General features: G+C 41.4%; 1 protein-coding gene across 4 annotated transcripts in view; it reads left to right on the forward strand.

Moving 5' to 3' along the window:
• The window catches only part of LOC138815881 (N-acetylgalactosamine kinase), a 95,196-nt gene that overhangs the window by 28,654 nt on the left and 49,360 nt on the right, over positions 1 to 17,182 (forward strand). For all 4 annotated transcript variants that reach the window (XM_070005263.1, XM_070005261.1, XM_070005262.1 and 1 more), the window contains exon 5: positions 1,537 to 1,683. In XM_070005263.1, the coding sequence (XP_069861364.1) occupies positions 1,537 to 1,683 (147 nt within the window). The remainder of the gene's footprint in view (positions 1 to 1,536; positions 1,684 to 17,182) is intronic.

A 17,182-nucleotide genomic window follows, 5' to 3' on the forward strand; every position in this document is an offset into this window, starting at 1 on the left:
GGCAGAAAAAGTGATTTAAATGTTAGCCTGTTCAGAAACCTTCAAGTACTAGAAAGTTCCAGGGAATAATCTGTTTATATGCAACTGAACATGTTATCCTTTTGGGATAGAGCTATTGCAGAATTTGGCACAACTCATTTGTGCTTTTGAATCTGTTGTACATTTTAATTTAAACATTGCGTGATAAGTTTGTAAGTATGATTCACATTCAAGACACCCTGTGGATCCGTTTATAGTTAACTATAGTGTTCTCCAAGGATCACGTTTTTAAACAAGCTGTCTCATGTTCTTTAGGGAAGCACATTGGCAGCAGCGCAGTTTCAGTTCATAATTTGTTTGTGTTTCTGGAAGGAAATTTCTAGATGACTTGAAATCAAGAAGTACATCCAACTGAATCTCTTCTTTTGTGGTACATGAGTTTTGCCAACTAAGAAAAAGAACAAAACAAAAAATAAGGAAAAGAAAACCACTCTTTTATTTGCAAAGTCTTATTGTTCCTTTGTTATTCTAATGAGTTTATTGAAAATTCTCCCTGCAGTAGTATGTATGATGAAATATGTAATGAGGGAATGTAATAGTGTTTCATACTTTGGTCTTGAGTTTAATTTGTGAAGATGATGGCACCTTTTCTAGAGGAGGATATAGCCTTAAATTTGTATTAATCCTAAACCACAAAGGTTAGGGGAATAGTGTCTTCCACAGGGCACAGGGTCCTAGTTTTAGATAGTCTTATAAATTTATTAGGGCTATTTATCTTTAAGTTAAGGTCTGATTAGTTTCTTGGGCTTTCCTATTAGGAGAAATAGTTTACCTGTCTCATATGGAGTCTGCATTCTCAGTTGTGGCTGAATTCAAATTTGGCTTTCTTTAAAGTTACCATATGGTTAACTAACTTGTATTTATAAGCTCCAGTAAAAAGAAAAAAAAATCTGGATTTCTTCATATAGCTGACTTATATTAAATCACAGCGACAGTATGCTGGCCCAGGTTTCTAACTGCAGCCAAGAAGTCTCAACGGAGAACTGGGGCTCGGGGCCAGCTCCCTAAGTGGGATTTTGTGAGTCTCCTAATCTCCCGGTGCTTATATTTTTTTCTATATGTAAAACAGAACTGAGAAAGTTGAAAACTCTTCCTTTACAAGTTTTTATGAAACAGACATTTTGTGTAAACAAGCTACTGGTAATTGTGTTTTTCTTATCTTGCTTGCATTAGGGTTGAATTATAATGGCCTTCTATTTTTCCATATTTGTTCAAAAATTAATGTTCCAGAAAGAAAATATTGAAGGCAATTGTAGGACATGAGTTACTAACTTTTTGTCGAACAAAGTAGAAAGTAATCTTTGGACTTTCCTTACCTTGTGGCAAGAGTCATTAAACCTCATGCATGGTCTCGACTAAACTGAATGACATACTAGTTTCTGGAGATACAACTAGGTCTGTCACTATACCTTTATTCTCTGGGGAAATGAAAGACAGTTTTATGCTTCTTCAGTCTAACACCAACATTGCTATTGCTCTTCTGCCTTATCTTCTCAGGAGCATTTTGGTCTTAGTAATCCAACTGGAATGAATTGCCTGGTAGATGGAAATATCCCACCAAGTTCTGGCCTCTCTAGCTCCAGTGCCTTGGTCTGCTGTGCTGGCTTAGTGACCCTCACAGTGCTGGGAATGAACCTCTCCAAGGTAAGCCACCTGTGTCAGAAAACCGGAAAGAATCCTCTTGTAAGGCATTCACATCCCAGTCTCATAATCAGGGTATCTTCCTTGATCAGGAAACTTAGTCTTGCCTGAAAGGACTGCATACCTAGGCAAGTATGGATATTAGTAGGTTCTGCATGTGCTACAGCCATAAGAGATGGCTGATATTTTTTAAGCAGTGAGTGTACAGATCTAGATACAACTGTGTTAAAACACTCGTGGACTAAACATGGAATTAGAATACAGGGTATCTTTCTTTTTTACCCTGGTCCTGTGGCTTGAAATCCTGGCCTGGTCCCTGCTCCTGAGCTTTTTTACTCAACGCTCAAGGCTAGTGCTCTACCATTTGAACCACAGCTTCACTTCTAACTTTTTAAAAGTTTATCAGAAAGAAGAGTATCATGGGCTTTCCTGCCTGGACTGGCTTTGAACCTTGATCCTCAGATTTCAGCCATCAGTGCCTGGCAAAGATATCTTTTTTCTTTTTTCTTTTTTTTTTGGAGGGGGGGGAGTCCGGTCGTGGGGCCTGAACTCTGGGCCTGGGCGCTGTCCCTCAGCTCTTCAGCTCAAGGCTAGTGCTCTACCACTTGAGTCACAGCGCCACTTCCAGCTTTTTTCTTTTTTGTTTATGTGGTGCTGAGGAATCGAACCCAGGGCCTCAGGCATGCAAGGCAAGCTCTCTACCATTGAGCCACCTTCCCAGCCCCAAGGATATCTTTTTTCAAAGATTACTTCACTAACTTAAATTTAGGTCAAGAATCTAGGCCTCATGGTTGAGACTACTTATATTCATGTTATGCTTTAAATGTTTTATGAGCTGTGAGCTAAAGGGGTAAAGACCAGGAAAAAAAATGAGGCTGCAGAGCATGTCTGTTGATGCCAGTAGGCTAATCACTGAAATAACTCTAAAAAACACTGTAGTGCACAGATAAAATGCTTGTTTAGAGACTATATAAATCTGACAAGAGCTCAGAAAGTCTTATATGGACTTTATAAGCCCACATAAATCTTTGACATTGCCGTTCAGAGCAGGTGTGCTCAGCTTAGTTAACATTTTGGTGTTCTGGTTCGAATGAAATGTTCCCAAAGGTTCTTTATCAGCTATGTGCATGAACCTTGTCAGCTTTACAGATGGTTTGATAACAGACAGGTATCACAGATCAAGAGAAAGTTAACTTCATTCCCAGTCCTTTAAGACATGTTTAAGCTGGGTGCCTGTAATCCTAGATATCTACTCAGGAGGCTGAGATCTGAGGATCACAGTTCAAAGCCAGCCTGGGGAGGAAAGTCCATGAGACTTGTATCTCCAGTTAACCACCAGAAAACCAGAAGTGGCATTGTAGCTCAAGTGGTAGAGCACTCACCTTGAGATGAAGAGCTCAGGGACAGTGCCCAGGCCCAGAGTTCAAGCCCCACAACTGACCTCCCCACTCCCCACTGTCCCCCCCCCCCATAAAAAAGACACATTTAAGCCAGATGTCAGTGGCCCATGCTTATAATCCTAGTTATTTCAAGAGACAGATCTGAGGATCACAGTTTGAAGCAAAAAAGCTTAGGAACAGCGTTGAGTACAGGATTCAGGACTAGCAATAAATAAACTGTTGATCTGATAACACTGATTATGTAAGATGAGCTTATTAGCAGGCGGAAGGGACATAATATGGAAATTCAAGTGTAATAGTGATCATAACTGACTAAAGAAATGAAAAAGGACTTATAGCTGGCGCATATAGTCTTTGGATAACAGTGGCGATCAAGACTGAGCCTTGTAAATCATGTTGAGGAGCCTTGTAAATCATATCATCGTGATAGCTGTGAGAAGTCATTGCTGGGTTTTATGAAGAGACCAACTCATATCTGTGCTTTAGAAAGATAGCTTTAGCTATATTATAAAGTCTGGATTTGAGGGGCTGGGAAGGTGGCTCAGTGGTAGAGCGCTTGCCTTGCATGCCTGAAGCCTTGGGTTCAATTCCTCAGCACCACACAAGCAAAAAGAAAAAAAAAAGCTGGAAGTGGTGCTGTGGCTCAAGTGGTAGAATGCTAGCCTTGAGCTGAAGAGCTGAGGGACAGTGCCCAGGCCCAGAGTTCAGGCCCCACGACCGGACCCCCCCCCCCAAATAAATAAAATAAAAAATAAAATAAAATAGAATTGCTATTCACCCATAAAATCCAAAAAAGCAGAATTTATCAATCCTACTGGTACTGGTAGAAAAGTATGGTCAGATATTTATGAGAAAGAATAGAGATTTCTGGTTCCAAGATGTCAGAATTAAAGAAACCACATATCTACTCTTTCTATCAGTTTTTTTTTTTCTTTTTCTCTAAAGTCATTCTCAAACAACGGGGAAACTTAAGGGAAGGAAATACAAGCCCCGTGTTTGAGAAACCAAGTAGACATAAATAACCCTAAACCACAAAACACAAAGATGGAAAGTGGAGGGAAGAACGGTGCATGACTTAGCAGAGAGGAGAAAGGTCACAGCCAATGCTGTGGAAGGGGATGTAGATGGGAGGAAGCTGACTCATCTACCGGATGACTTTTCTGGAAGTTGTAGGAAGAAAGCAGGGTCGTATAGTTTGTGGATTCTTTTTTGTTCCTTGTGGCAAGGATCAAACTCAGGGCCTTATGCATGGTAGGTCAGCCTTGTACCACTGAGCTACATTCCCAGTGGTGTGTTGGTTCTTACAAAGTCTTTAAGGATGATTAGTTCAACCCTCAAAGCCTTCCTTTACCTGGGACCATTTCCCCCATCTAGACTGGAGTTTCTGATGAAGTAGTAAAGACTTTCTAGACTTAGGGACATTGAGCACTAAGACAGGCAGGACAAGAAAATTCCCCAGGACAACAAATTCTTGTCCTGGGGAATGAAAGGACATGCTGAATGAACAGTGAAATTTCCAGTTTCCTTTGTTGGCCAGCTCCAGCACTTGAGCAGCCCCATAACTCTGCCCCCTACCAGGACTGCCGGAGAAAACAGGGCTGTCCCACAAAACATCTGCAGACACTGACATTTGGTGACCTCCTGCCATCAATTTTTTTTTTACTCTAGAGGTTGATAGAGGCTCTTTTCAGAAATTCTAATCAGCTCTGTAGCTCATTTTTAAATATGAGCCTACAAGGATAGTCATTTTGGAAAAAAGCCTCCAAAATGAAGCAAGCAAACAAAGAAAAACAGGCATTCAGAGAAGCAGAGACAATGCTGAGAACAGAATCCTTCAAGAAGACAAGATATTCTCAGAGCTTAAAAAAAAGAGCCAAATCCTTGAAAAAACAATAGTTTTTTTTTTAAGAACAGAAAAGAACTTGTGGATGATAGCTACAGCAAAAAATGTAATGACAGGATTTGAAGGACTAATTGGTAAAGTAGGAGGAAAAGGGATGCACTAAAAGAGAGAAGGCGAAAAAGCCCCAAATAGGAGAAACAGAGAAGACATTCATTAGAAATTTTTAGTTTTTAACTATAATTTCTCCAGAAAATTCTGTAAATTCCCAAATTAAGAGGCCTCACCTGGTGTTAGCATCATTAGGGGAAAAAAAAAGCCAAACCAAAGCTTACTATCTGGAAATGTTGAAAGTCTGTGTTAAGAGCAAAGACACTAAAAGCTGATTGAGGGGATAAGAGGAAAGAAGAGATCAGTGTCAAAGAATCAGAAATGAATTTCTCAAAAATAGCATTGTAAAACAGAGGCAACAGATTAAAGTCTTTTTTTGGGGGGGGGGTCCTGTCATGGGGCCTGAACTCTTGGCCTGGGCGCTGTCCCTCAGCTCTTCAGCTCAAGGCTAGCACTCTACCACTTGAGCCATAGCGCCACTTCTGGCTTTTTCTTTTCTGCTTATGTGGTGCTGAGGAATGGAACCCAGGACCTTAAGCATGCAAGGGGAGCGCTCTACCACTGAGCCAACTTCCCAGCCCCGAGATTAAAGTCTTTTAAGTAGCAGTGGGTTTTAGCTTAGGATATCTACATAAATGAATTGATCAAATGTGAGAATGATATAAAACTTTTTTTTTGGCTATAGTAGCAAAGTTTACAATAGAAAAAGTAGGAAGTGATGTTTTAGTCCGAAGATTTGGTCATCTGAAGCACGAGCAGAGTTGAAAGTGTTTCCCTAAGCCGGGTGCTGGTGGCTCACGCCTGTAATCCTAGCTACTCAGGAGGCTGAGATCTGAGGATCACGGTTCAAAGGCAGCCTGGGCAGGAAAGTCTGTGAGACTCTTATCTCCAATAAACCACTAGAAAACCGGAAGTGGTGCTGTGGCTCAAGTGGTAGAGTGCTTGCCTTGAGATGAAGAGCACAAGGACAGCGCCCAGGCCCAGAGTTCAAGCCCCACAACCAACAACAACAACAAAAAAAGAGTTTCCCCAGGTGCACACCACATTGGGATAGGAAAAGAGGTGGGAACTCAGGACACCTTCCTTGCTCTAAGCCCCATTTGTTCTGGTAGGTCATATACATATACCCCTTTGGTGAAAGAACAATAAGGAAAAGAGTGAATAGAAATGCAATAGCGTGAAAAGTCCTCCTGAATGACCTCAGGAGGACTAGACGAGGAAGAGGCAGGAAGGGATTCAGTGAATCAAGGCCAGAAATTGAGAACAGATGAACTGCTGGATTGTGACCAATTCGGAAAGGCTCATGGAGAAGCTTGTTGACGGGTTTTGGGTGAAAGCATCCAAGAAAATACAAGCATCGTCCATTTAATGGCAGGAATCCATTCCCCCAAGTCAGATGCTCTGCACAAAATCTTTAAGCAGGGGCTTATTTCTTACTATTTTAAATAGGAACAGTTTAATGCATTGTTGTTCAACTCAAAAATCTCTATTTTCCTGCATTGTCTAAAAAACAAAAATACAAAATAAAGCAAAAACCCATAACATTTTCTCTGTGTAAACAATACAGAAGTAGTATGAAAAACATACTAATTTTCTTGAACATCAAACCAAAAGATTGGGAGTAAGCACTTACTTTTATAATAATGCCTATATGCATTCTCCATTGACCCCTGTCGTCCTCTACATACCATTTTGTTTGTTGGCGCCAGTACTTGGGCTTGAACTCAAAGCCTTGTGCTCTCGGTCAACATCTTCAATCAGCTTTTTCACTCACGATTTGTCCTCTACCACTTGAGCTACATCTCCAGTTAACAGTACTATATTGAGATTTTAGCATATCAGTATATACTTTCCCAACATAAACATCTTTCAAAAAGGGTTGTATTGGGCTAGGAGCCTGGTTCAGGTGGTAGAACACCTGCCTAGCAAGCTGAAGATCCTGGAAAAAAAAATCTTAAAAAAAAAAAAGTTGGGAGCCGGGTGCCAGTGGCTCACACCTGTAATCCTAGCTACTCAGGAGGCTGAGATCTGAGGATTGAGGTTCAAAGCCAGCCCCGTTAGGAAAGTCCGTAAGCCTCTTATCTCCAATAAACCACCAGAAAACTGGAAGTGGCACTGTGGCTCAAGTGGTAGAGTGCTCGCCTTGAGCTAAAGAGCTGAGGGACAGAGCCCAAGCCCAGAATTCAAGCCCCCCCCAAAAAAATTAACTATGAAAAGTCAAGATGGGTCTCACTAGGAAAATGTTAGTTGTTGAGGTATTCTGCAAGGAAGCCCTCTGTTTTGTTAGCTAAAGATTCAGATGGCTCTAGATTTGCATCCAGTTTTTATAACCATTCTTGATGCTGTCCTTGAAGTCCAAGAAAGAAGGATGAAGTATCTCTTGTGGGGGCTCTTAGAATACCTGGCTGACCTGGGAAACACTGTCATTAACAGCTTTAAGTAGTAAGTAAGATGTTTCAGGATGGTTTCTGCCCACAAACCTACAAGTGTAGGTTTTGAACTTCTGATATGATGGATTGAGCAAGTGATGTTTAGAGGGACTGCTTTGGAGGGCCTGGAAGGTATAGTGGAGGAGTACACGGGAAAGGTGCGGCCCAGCACTGCAGCCTGAGGTGCAAACCCTCTTGTTACCTTGGTTCATGAAGTAAAAGGGGAAGCAGCTGTTTGAATGGGGGGAGTTAGGAGAAGTCTTCTCCCAGGGGGGAAAGTTTGCACAAAGATCCAAGGAGTGAGCAGAGAAGGGAGGCAGAGGCCAGAGCACTGAGGGGAAAAAGCCTGAAGTGAAAGCAAGTTTCTCCTGTTCCGGGCCCCTGCTGGGGTGCACAGGCCCCTGTTGGGGTGTGGGGATCTGGGGGCACTGTGAGTGAGCGGGGGGGGGGGGGGGGGGGGGGCGGGGTTGGGGGCCACGTTGTGTAGAGACTTCCTTGGCTTCCATACTAAGGGATTGGAAGACTTTGGAGAGGCTCTGAGCCATGGAGAGCAAGATGTGTTTTCCAGTGGTTATTTCTCCCAGGAGAACCATACCGTCTGTACCCCACACTGGCAAAGAAAAAAGAAACGCCGACTACCCCTATGGAACCTAAATGCACATAGCAAAACACAAACGGGTGTATTAATTGAATATCAATCTCTTACAGGGTGTAAGTATTTCATGGGCAAATGGGAAATGAAGCTGAAATGATGGCTTCTTGGTTAAGTTCGACAGAGAGGTTTTAAATAGGTGGTGAGTTCTAAAACCTTTTTTAAGAAAGAGAAGACTGTGTCTTGACATGAAGTCCTGAGAGGGGCCCAAGGACATTTCAGGCAGAGGGGACCCACTTGTGTGTTACAACAGCTCTCTGAGCCAGACTTATAAATATGTGTCAGCTGAGGCCTAGAAATTCTTATGCAGCCTCATGAAATTCCTTTTAAAAACTTATTTGACTACAGGGATGTTTTCTAGTTGGTTAAGTCCCTGAACAGATTTAGTTAACTTAATTTCAGGGGCAAATGAACTGGGTAGACATGGCTTGCGTCTCTTCTCAGAGGGATGTGTTTGAAGTTGGAAACCCATCCTGTGCAGGGGACCTCTGAGGTTCGGCAGCAGAAGTGGAATGTTCAAAGTTCTGTGCCAAGTATGTCCCAGTCTTCACTTTCTTGAGTTTATAAGGGCCACTTCCTTGAAGCTGGAGGCTGTTTTTTTTTTCTTTCTATATAACTACATCTGGGTGAAATAATTTTTGACCTATGGGATGAGACCTTGTGCAAAGACATGTCTACATTATAAAATGAAAACGACCTCACAGTTATTTAAGGGTTTAACATATAATTTGATTGTCTTAATAGCAGCTGACTACATGGTATAAGAAAAATCAGAAACCAATTTGCACTGTCACTAATTATTATGTTTAGAGGTCCATACAAGGACGTTGTTTCAGTTTGTGTAGAATAACAAAAACCTCGTCCATATAATAGTTAAGGAAAATAGTAGTTTAGAACATTCCAGCCAGATGTTGACTGTTAATGAACTGCAGCAGCTGGCCTCTTCCAAGATGGTAAATCCAGAGTACAATCTTTGCAAAGAATCTCTTAATTAAGTGTTGAACGTGGACTGAAGCCAGGTGCTCACTACTAGAAAAACTGGGAAGCTTTAGTGTTAGCCCTGGGTGGCCTGTGTTCAAATATGTTGGAAATTTTCAGTTAATAATGGAAACGTAAAGCCATTCTCATAGTTTTTATCAAGTAAGAAGATACCACATTTCTTTAGGTAATGAAGGATGGCGCTTATGTCTCTGGTTGTGTTCTTTTTTGAAGAGGCAAATTGGAGACTGAATCATGTGTATTTAATCATTTTGGAGTGGTTTGGGTTCACTTGGGTGCTATGACTAATCTGTTTGATTGTGGATTAGAAACCTTCCTCCCAAGAGGTTGTTTATGCCACCTTTGGTTTTTTCCATTTCCTTCCCTAGGCTAAATACTTGTTTACCTTTAGCATAAACGAAGGCAAACACAACTAGTTAGAGAATAGCAGGCTAGAGGGTGTAGGTCACCATTTCCAAGTGGTTTCGAAGAATTTTTTGCTGTAAATCCATATTTGTGCCTGCCATGCAGGGGGAGGGTATTGATCATGGGACTTGAACTCAGGGCCTGGGCACTGTCCCTGAGCTCTCTTTGCTCAAGGTGAGTGCTCTACCACTTGGAGCCACAGCGCCACTTCCAGTTTTCTGGTAGTTGGAGATAAGAGTCTCATGGACTTTCCTGCCCAGGCCGGCTCCGAACCACAATCCTCAAACCTCAGCCTCCTGGGTAGCTGGGATTAAAGGTGTGATCCATCAATGCCTGGCTGCCTGCCTGCTTTGAACTTTTGAGATCATTGTGTTTGGAGGTCTCCAAACTTTGATTTACACCCAGCAAAAAAGAGAAACACTATATTAAATGCAACAATGTGGGTGATATTAAGTATACCACCTATGGGTGGAGCCCTTACCTTACCTCCTGTTTTCATTGTGTGCACCAAAAATGCTAAGGTAGGAAAATAGGAGGCTAAATAACAAGGTCCTCAACTGGCCCCCACCAAATGCCACAGTGCTTGTCATCTGTTTCCATCATTCTTTTTCAGGAGTTGCCCTATTCTCACTCCCAGGCTGATACTTGATACTGGAGGCTCCCCATACCTGAGCCCTGGCTTTGTCTCTCTAGATCTTGTCCCGCTTTGTGGAGTAATATGGCATTTCCGTTAGCTTCAGTACCACCTTATAGGAGTGTTTAGAAAAGTTCAGGGGAAGAGTTTAGTAAGGAAGGAGGTTTAAGTAGCAAGAAAATACAAAAGCAGCCAGGGTATGTTTTATAGCTGTAGAAAGTTTTAGAAGTGTATTGGTCTTGTGAACAGTAAAAGGGAAATTGAGTGGAGAAGAAAGAGACTTGAATGGAAAGTATAAAGGTGGGCACTGGTGGCTCACATTTGTGATCCTAGCTACCAGGAGGCTGCGATCTGAGGATCTCAGTTCAAAGCCAACCCAGGCAGGAAAGTCCGTTGAGACTTTTATCTCCAATTAGCCATCAGAAAACTGGAAGTGGTACTGTGGTTCAAAGTGGCAGAGCGCTAGCCTTGAGCAAAAGAGTTTAAGGACAGTACCCAGGCCGAGTTCAAGCCCTACAACCAACAACAATAACAACAGCAACAAAAAAGGGTAACAAATTGGAGACTGTTTAAGACTTGCTCTGCAGGTTAAGAGATAGATATCGTAGTAGTATTTTAAAGATACTACTAAAACAACTTGAACCTTAAGTTAAAAGTTCTGTATTAGGATTTACTTAAGAGTGAAAGATGTGGCCAGTTGCTGGTGGCTCACGCCTGTAATCCTACTTACTAAGGAGGCTGAGATCTGGGAATCAGGGTTCAAAGCCAGCCCAGGCAGGAAAGTCTGTGAGACTCTTATCTCCAATAAACCACCAGAAAATGGGAAATGGCACTGTGGCTTAAGTGGTAGAGCACTAGCCTTGAGCTGAAGAACTGAGGGACAGCGCCCAGGCCCAGAGTTCAAGTTCCATGACCACCACCACCAACAACAACACTAATAAGGAGTGAAAGATGCTTTTTTTCCCCTGTTACTATGAAGCACCTGGTTGTTTTAAACACATCATCTATAGTCTCTGGTAGCTTTGTAAGTTTTAGTCATCTTCAACTTTTTCAGAGGAAATATTGAGGCTAGAGAATTTATAGAGTGTGATCAAAGACAAGTCACTTGTGAGTACAGTTGCCTGGATTTCAGCACAGTGTTTGATCCAAAAATGATTGCTTTCTCACTCAAGCAGGCTTTTACCTAGACACAGGGAACAAACACCCTGAGGGTGTTTTTACATTCCGCAACCCTTCTGAAGTCCTGAAAATAGATGGAAGTGGGTGATTTTCATGTATCTGCTTCATCGTGTGAACTATTATTATTATTATTATTATTATTATTATTATTATTATTATTATTACTATGTAGTTATACAGAGGGGTTACATTTCCATAAGTCAGGTTATTAGTACAATGCTTCTTGGTTATTGTTACCCCTTCCTTCATCCTTTCTTATTTTTCCCCTCCTATCCCTACCCTCAAGTTATGTAGTTCATTTTTTGCATAATGTATATTGAATATAATGACTCTGTTTGCTCACCCTTCCTCCCTCCATTTGTGTGCCCTCCCCCTTTGCTCTTCTTACAAAATATGTTTCTACTTGCTGGGATTCTTTTTTTTTCTTTTCTCTTTTCTTTTGTTTTCCTTCCTTCCTTCCTTCCTTCCTTCCTTCCTTCCTTCCTTCCTTCCTTCCTTCCTTCTTTCCTGCCTCCCTCCCTCCCTCCGTTCTTCCCTCCCTTCCTCTCTCTCTGTCCCTGTCTCTGTCTCTGTCTCTGTCTCTCTTTCTTTCCCTGTCTCTGTCTCTGTCTCTGTCTCTCTTTCTTTTTTTTTGGTGCCATTTCTTTGGCTTGAACTCAGAGCCTTAGGCCTCTGTCCTTGAGCTTTTTTGCTCAAGGCTAGTGCTCTACTATTTTAACCACTCTCCACTTCTAACTTTTTGAAAGTTCATCAGAGATAGGAGTCTCATGGACTTTTCTGCCTGGGCTAGCTTCAAAGTATGATCCTTATATCCCAGCCTCCCCAGTAGCTAGGATTGGACGTGAGAGCAACTAGCATACAACTTAATATTCTTATGCACAATTACTTTCACACTTGCTTAGTTCTCTCTTTGGCATAAATCCTAGGACATGAAATTATTGGATTAAAAAAGGGTTCCCTAGACGCTATGGAGAGCTTAAACACTTCAGTACAATTTTTTAGAAAGACTAAGTCAAAGCCCAGCAAAATAAGTACCAGGAAATAGGTACTTGGAAGCAGTGGGTTGGGGAGAGGATAAAGGGAAAGGGATAGAAATGGAGGGGGCAGTCAAGAATTCATTGTATATACCATTGTATATACCATCTATACTCAATATACCATCTATACATTGAGAAATGTAGGAGAAGGAATGGGCCAAAGGAAGGTGAGATTGTTGAAGGGGGTGCATTATATTTATAAACTGCCTTGTTAAGTGACACCTCCCTTGTACAACTACTTAAAGATAAGAATTTAAAATGTGGCTTAGTGCTGGAGTGTTTGCCTAGTAGGCATCAAACCCTGCGTTAGATTCCTCAGTACCACATACACACAAAAAAGGTGGAGATGGTGCTATGGTTCAAGAGGTAGAGCGCACAGAGGCTAAGGGACTGGGCTAAGCCCTGAGTTCAAGCTCCAAGACTGACAGAAAAAATAGTCCCATTTTAACTGTCGAAATGCACTGTCAAGTTGCCATCTAGAGAGATTTTACCAGCTACTCTGCAACAAATTTCCTTTCACCTTATCAATACTCTTATCCATTAAAGATATTTTCCAACCTGATAAGATGGACATGATCATCTTTTCCATGTCTTTTATTGCTTGTGTCTGTTTTGGGATTTGAAGGCATAGCTCCTCAGCTAATTTTCTCCTATTCATTAACTGCATTCTTATTATTTTACAAGAACTCTTTAAATGTTAACCATTAATTTGTTATATATTACAAGTATCTAATTTTTTGAAAGTCCACTTTCTGTTAGACTGTTTTTTGAGACGGTCTGTTACGATGTTTATTATTTCGCCCAGGCTTACCCTGGACTTGTGCCTCCGCCTACCTAGTGCTGGTGTTTCTGAAGCAAAAGTCACTTCAGTCATTGTTAACACATAGGGTGAGGCTATTGTACATGCATTTAATTTTATCATTGGCGAGATGAATGTATTCTCCATAATTTTGTTTCACTTTGAAGTAAAGGATAAGTTCATAGAAAAGCCTGACAGAATCAAGGCTAACAGTCAGGATTTCTCCCCCTTTTAAATGTACTACAGCACTCTGTAGTATTCCTTGTGCGTGATCTTTCATCTTCAGACACTTACCCCAAAGAACCAAAGTTGTGACAGATGTGTATTGTAAGCCGTAATATTTTTCTAATCGAATTTGGGCAGTAAGATACGTACTTTTTTTTGAATTATGAATAATGCAGCCTCGCATCTGTTTAGCACTTGGGAAATTTCAAAGATCTGTACCATGATCCATATGCTAGTGAGGTTCTACCATGGCCAACTTTTTAGACCAGACTGTCCCGCCTCTAGAGCCTTGGGGAGCCTAGTACAGCCCTGTTGCTGGCAACTCTGGATGGTGTGGAGCCAGAAGAGGGGGTAGATCGCATTTTTGATGCCCACATTGAGCCTTAAGACTAAGTATGCCAAGTCTCATCAGCAAAACATCACCACTACCTGGAGGGTGCCATCATGGGGGTGGATGGGCTCAGGTTTATTCCTCTTCTCAGTGGTTGAGTAAGCCAGCCTCTTATAATTCATGGTAGGAATGACTTTCTCATCTCAAATGGAAGAATAAAGTGCAACAGCCTAGAACATAGTTAACAACCTCAGAAGCTTTTCTGTCACTTTCTTACAGTGTCTGGAATGAATGAGGCAATTGGATTGGATTACCTGAGTGAATTATTACATTGTCATCTATAAAATAACCACATTCTCCTATGACATTTAAAAATTAGAGAAAAGTACAAAAGGGATACTTAGCTCCAAAGAAAGCAGTGGAAGTACAAAAATAAAGCTGAATTTGGAGTCTGCATTCTGGCTCTATTACTACCCCCACCCCCACCCCCCCAGTTTGAGAGGGAATGACATTACTATCCAAATCTGGTAAAAATAAGCCAGCTTAGGCTTTCAGTAATTTTTGATGTCTCTCTCTCTTTTTTTTTTTTTGGTCCAGTCGTGGGGCCTGAACTCTGGGCCTGGGCGCTGTCCCTCAGCTCTTCAGCTCATGGCTAGCATTCTACCACTTGAGCCACAGCGCCACTTCCAGCTTTTTTCTTTTTGCTTATGTGGTGCTGAGGAATGGAACCCAGGGCCTCATGCATGCAAGGCAAGCTCTCTACCACTGAGCCACCTTCCCAGCCCCTTGATGTCTCTTTTTGCACTAAGATTCTGAGATCTAAGAGTTGAAGCAATTCTTAGATTAATTGTATGAACAAGTTCATAATAATTAAACTCATACTTACATGTAAATATTCTAATGGATTTATTTTCAGGAATAGATTTTTGTTGTTGGTTGTTGTGGGGCTTGAACTCTGGTTCTGGGCACTGTTCCTCAGCTCTTCATCTCAAGACTAATGCTTTATCACTTGAGCCACAGCGCCACTTCCAGTTTTCTGGTAGTTTATTGGAGATAAGAGTCTCATGAACGTTCCTGCCCAGACTGGCTTTGAACCAGGATCCTCAGATCTCAGCCTCCTTGAGTAGCTAGGATTACGGGCTTGAGCCACCTTTACCTGGCCAGGAATAGATCTTATTGGAAACAAAAACATTAAAAGTTATCTTAACCTTTTTAATGTTTTTTGATTTATCATCTTTTTATTTATATTTGTTATTATTTATTGTTATTGTAAAGGTGGTCTGTAGAGAGATTTCGATTACATGAGTTAGGTAACGTTTCCTTTCCCACAGTGTCTTTTCCCTTATTCTCTTCCAGCTTCTCCCTCCGTCTCCACCCATACTTTGTATAGTCTCCAGTGAGCTCCACTGCTGCACGTTTTCCCTCTTTTTTTCCCTCAAGTTCTGTGCCTTTTCCCCAGCCCTCCCAAAGATATACACACGAATATACTATACACAAAGACAGAAACTGTTTTTTTTTAAGAGTAACTATTTGTATAAAGGGGTTTCATTGTGCCATTTCTATATGTACATATAATGTACTTTGGTCTAATTTACCTGCTCTATTATTCTTAGCTCCTCCTCCCTATACATAACAGTTCTTACATATGTGTGATGTACTTCAGTTGTCACCCACGTTGGCCTCTCCTCTTCTCCCCTCCCCATTACTCAACAGTCCCCCTTTTGCAATCAGGTCATATTATTGTCATCATTATGGAGTATAGATTGCGCAGACGAGCAAAAACATGTGATGTTTGTCTTTCTGAGCTGGCTTATCTTGTTCCACACGATAATCTCCTGTTCCATTTGTTTTCCTGGAAAAGAAAAGTATTTTCATTCTTATTTATTCCTGAATAATATTCGATTGTGTAAATATGCCACATTTTCTTTACCTATTCATTGGTTTTGTGTACCTGGGCTGATTCTGTAGCTTGGTGATTATGAATGGTGTTCCAAGTACTCTGCTGTGTGTTGAATTACATTTCTCCTGATATTTGCTCATGGGTGATACAGTAGGCGCATGGGCTATTTTTATGTCACTTATTTTTTAGCTATGTATCCTGGCAGTACTGAGGATTGAACTCAGAGGTCTGTGCTTGCTAGGCAAGGGCACTACTGCCTCAGCCCTGCTCAGACCCTTTCTTTCATCAATGCTTATTTTCAAGGTAGGGTCTCGCTCTGTGCCAAGGCTGGCTTGAGCTGCCAACCTTTTATTTGAGCTTCCCATATTGCTAGGGATGCTTGACGTGTGCTACTGTGCTCAACTATTGTGCTTCCTCTGAAGCTGGGATAGCTGGCATGCACATGCCATTGATGGAGATGGAATCTCACAAACTTCTTGCCTGTGCTGGTCTCAAACCATGATCTTCTGATCTCCACCTCCCAAGCAGCTTGAGCGATGGCTCATTTGTAGTTTAGCTGGGCTTATTTTTAGTTTAGTGAAGAACCTCCATGCTGAGTTTTATGGTGGATGTGGACTAATTTATATTCCCACAAACATAAAGATTCTTTCTTCCCTCTTCCCTCCACATCTTTGCCAGCATTTGTTGTTTTCTTGATGATACCCACTATGTCTAAATTTTAACATAATTTGAACACTATGGTTTAAATAGTATTACAGTGTCACAGTTAAACATAAATCTCTTGGTATTGCTAATTAAGAATTCTTTTGGGGGCTGGGAATGTGGCTCAGTCGGTAGAGTGCTTGCCTTGCATGCATGAGGCCCTGGGTTCGATTCCTCAGCACCACATACACAGAAAAGGCCAGAAGTGGGGCTGAGGCTCAAGCTCAGAGAGGCTCAAGGACAGTATCTAGCTCCTGAGTTTTCAAGCCCCAGGACCAGGAAAAAAAAAAACAAAAAAAACTTTTGGTAGGAAAATACCTGCCACTTTTTTTTTTTTACTTTTTAATTTTTTTTGAAATCTTATTGTAAAGATGCTGTACAGAGGGGTCACAGTTACATGAGTAAGGCAATGAGCACATTTCTTGTTGAACATTGTTACCCCTTCCCTTGTTGTTCTCCCCCACTATCCCTTCCTTCCCACACCGCCCCCAATCCTCCGCCCCACCCCCACCTGAGTTTGTAAAGATCATTTCCAATATACTGCCTTGTGGGTATCTTTGTTGCAACGAGTCATCCTGTGTCCTTGTTTCAGCGTTTTATTATTCCCCTTCCCCTCCCCAAATTAGACATATGTACAGTGACAACAGGGGATATACCATAGGAGGAAGAACGTACAAAGGATATAAAACATCACATAGTGCATTAAAAACAACAAAGAAAGATCTCTTGTGTCCATATCTTGGGGTTCATCTCACTTAGCATCATGGCCATTTTCTCTTTTTCTTGCTCACAATTATTTTGTATAATGAACTGGATGATAAGAAATTTATTGCCTAAACAAACTTTGTAATTTTAGTGT

Source organism: Dipodomys merriami, unplaced genomic scaffold (genome assembly GCF_024711535.1).
Source record: "Dipodomys merriami isolate MVZ:Mamm:240054 unplaced genomic scaffold, mDipMer1.0.p SCAF_679, whole genome shotgun sequence".
NCBI lineage: Eukaryota > Metazoa > Chordata > Mammalia > Rodentia > Heteromyidae > Dipodomys > Dipodomys merriami.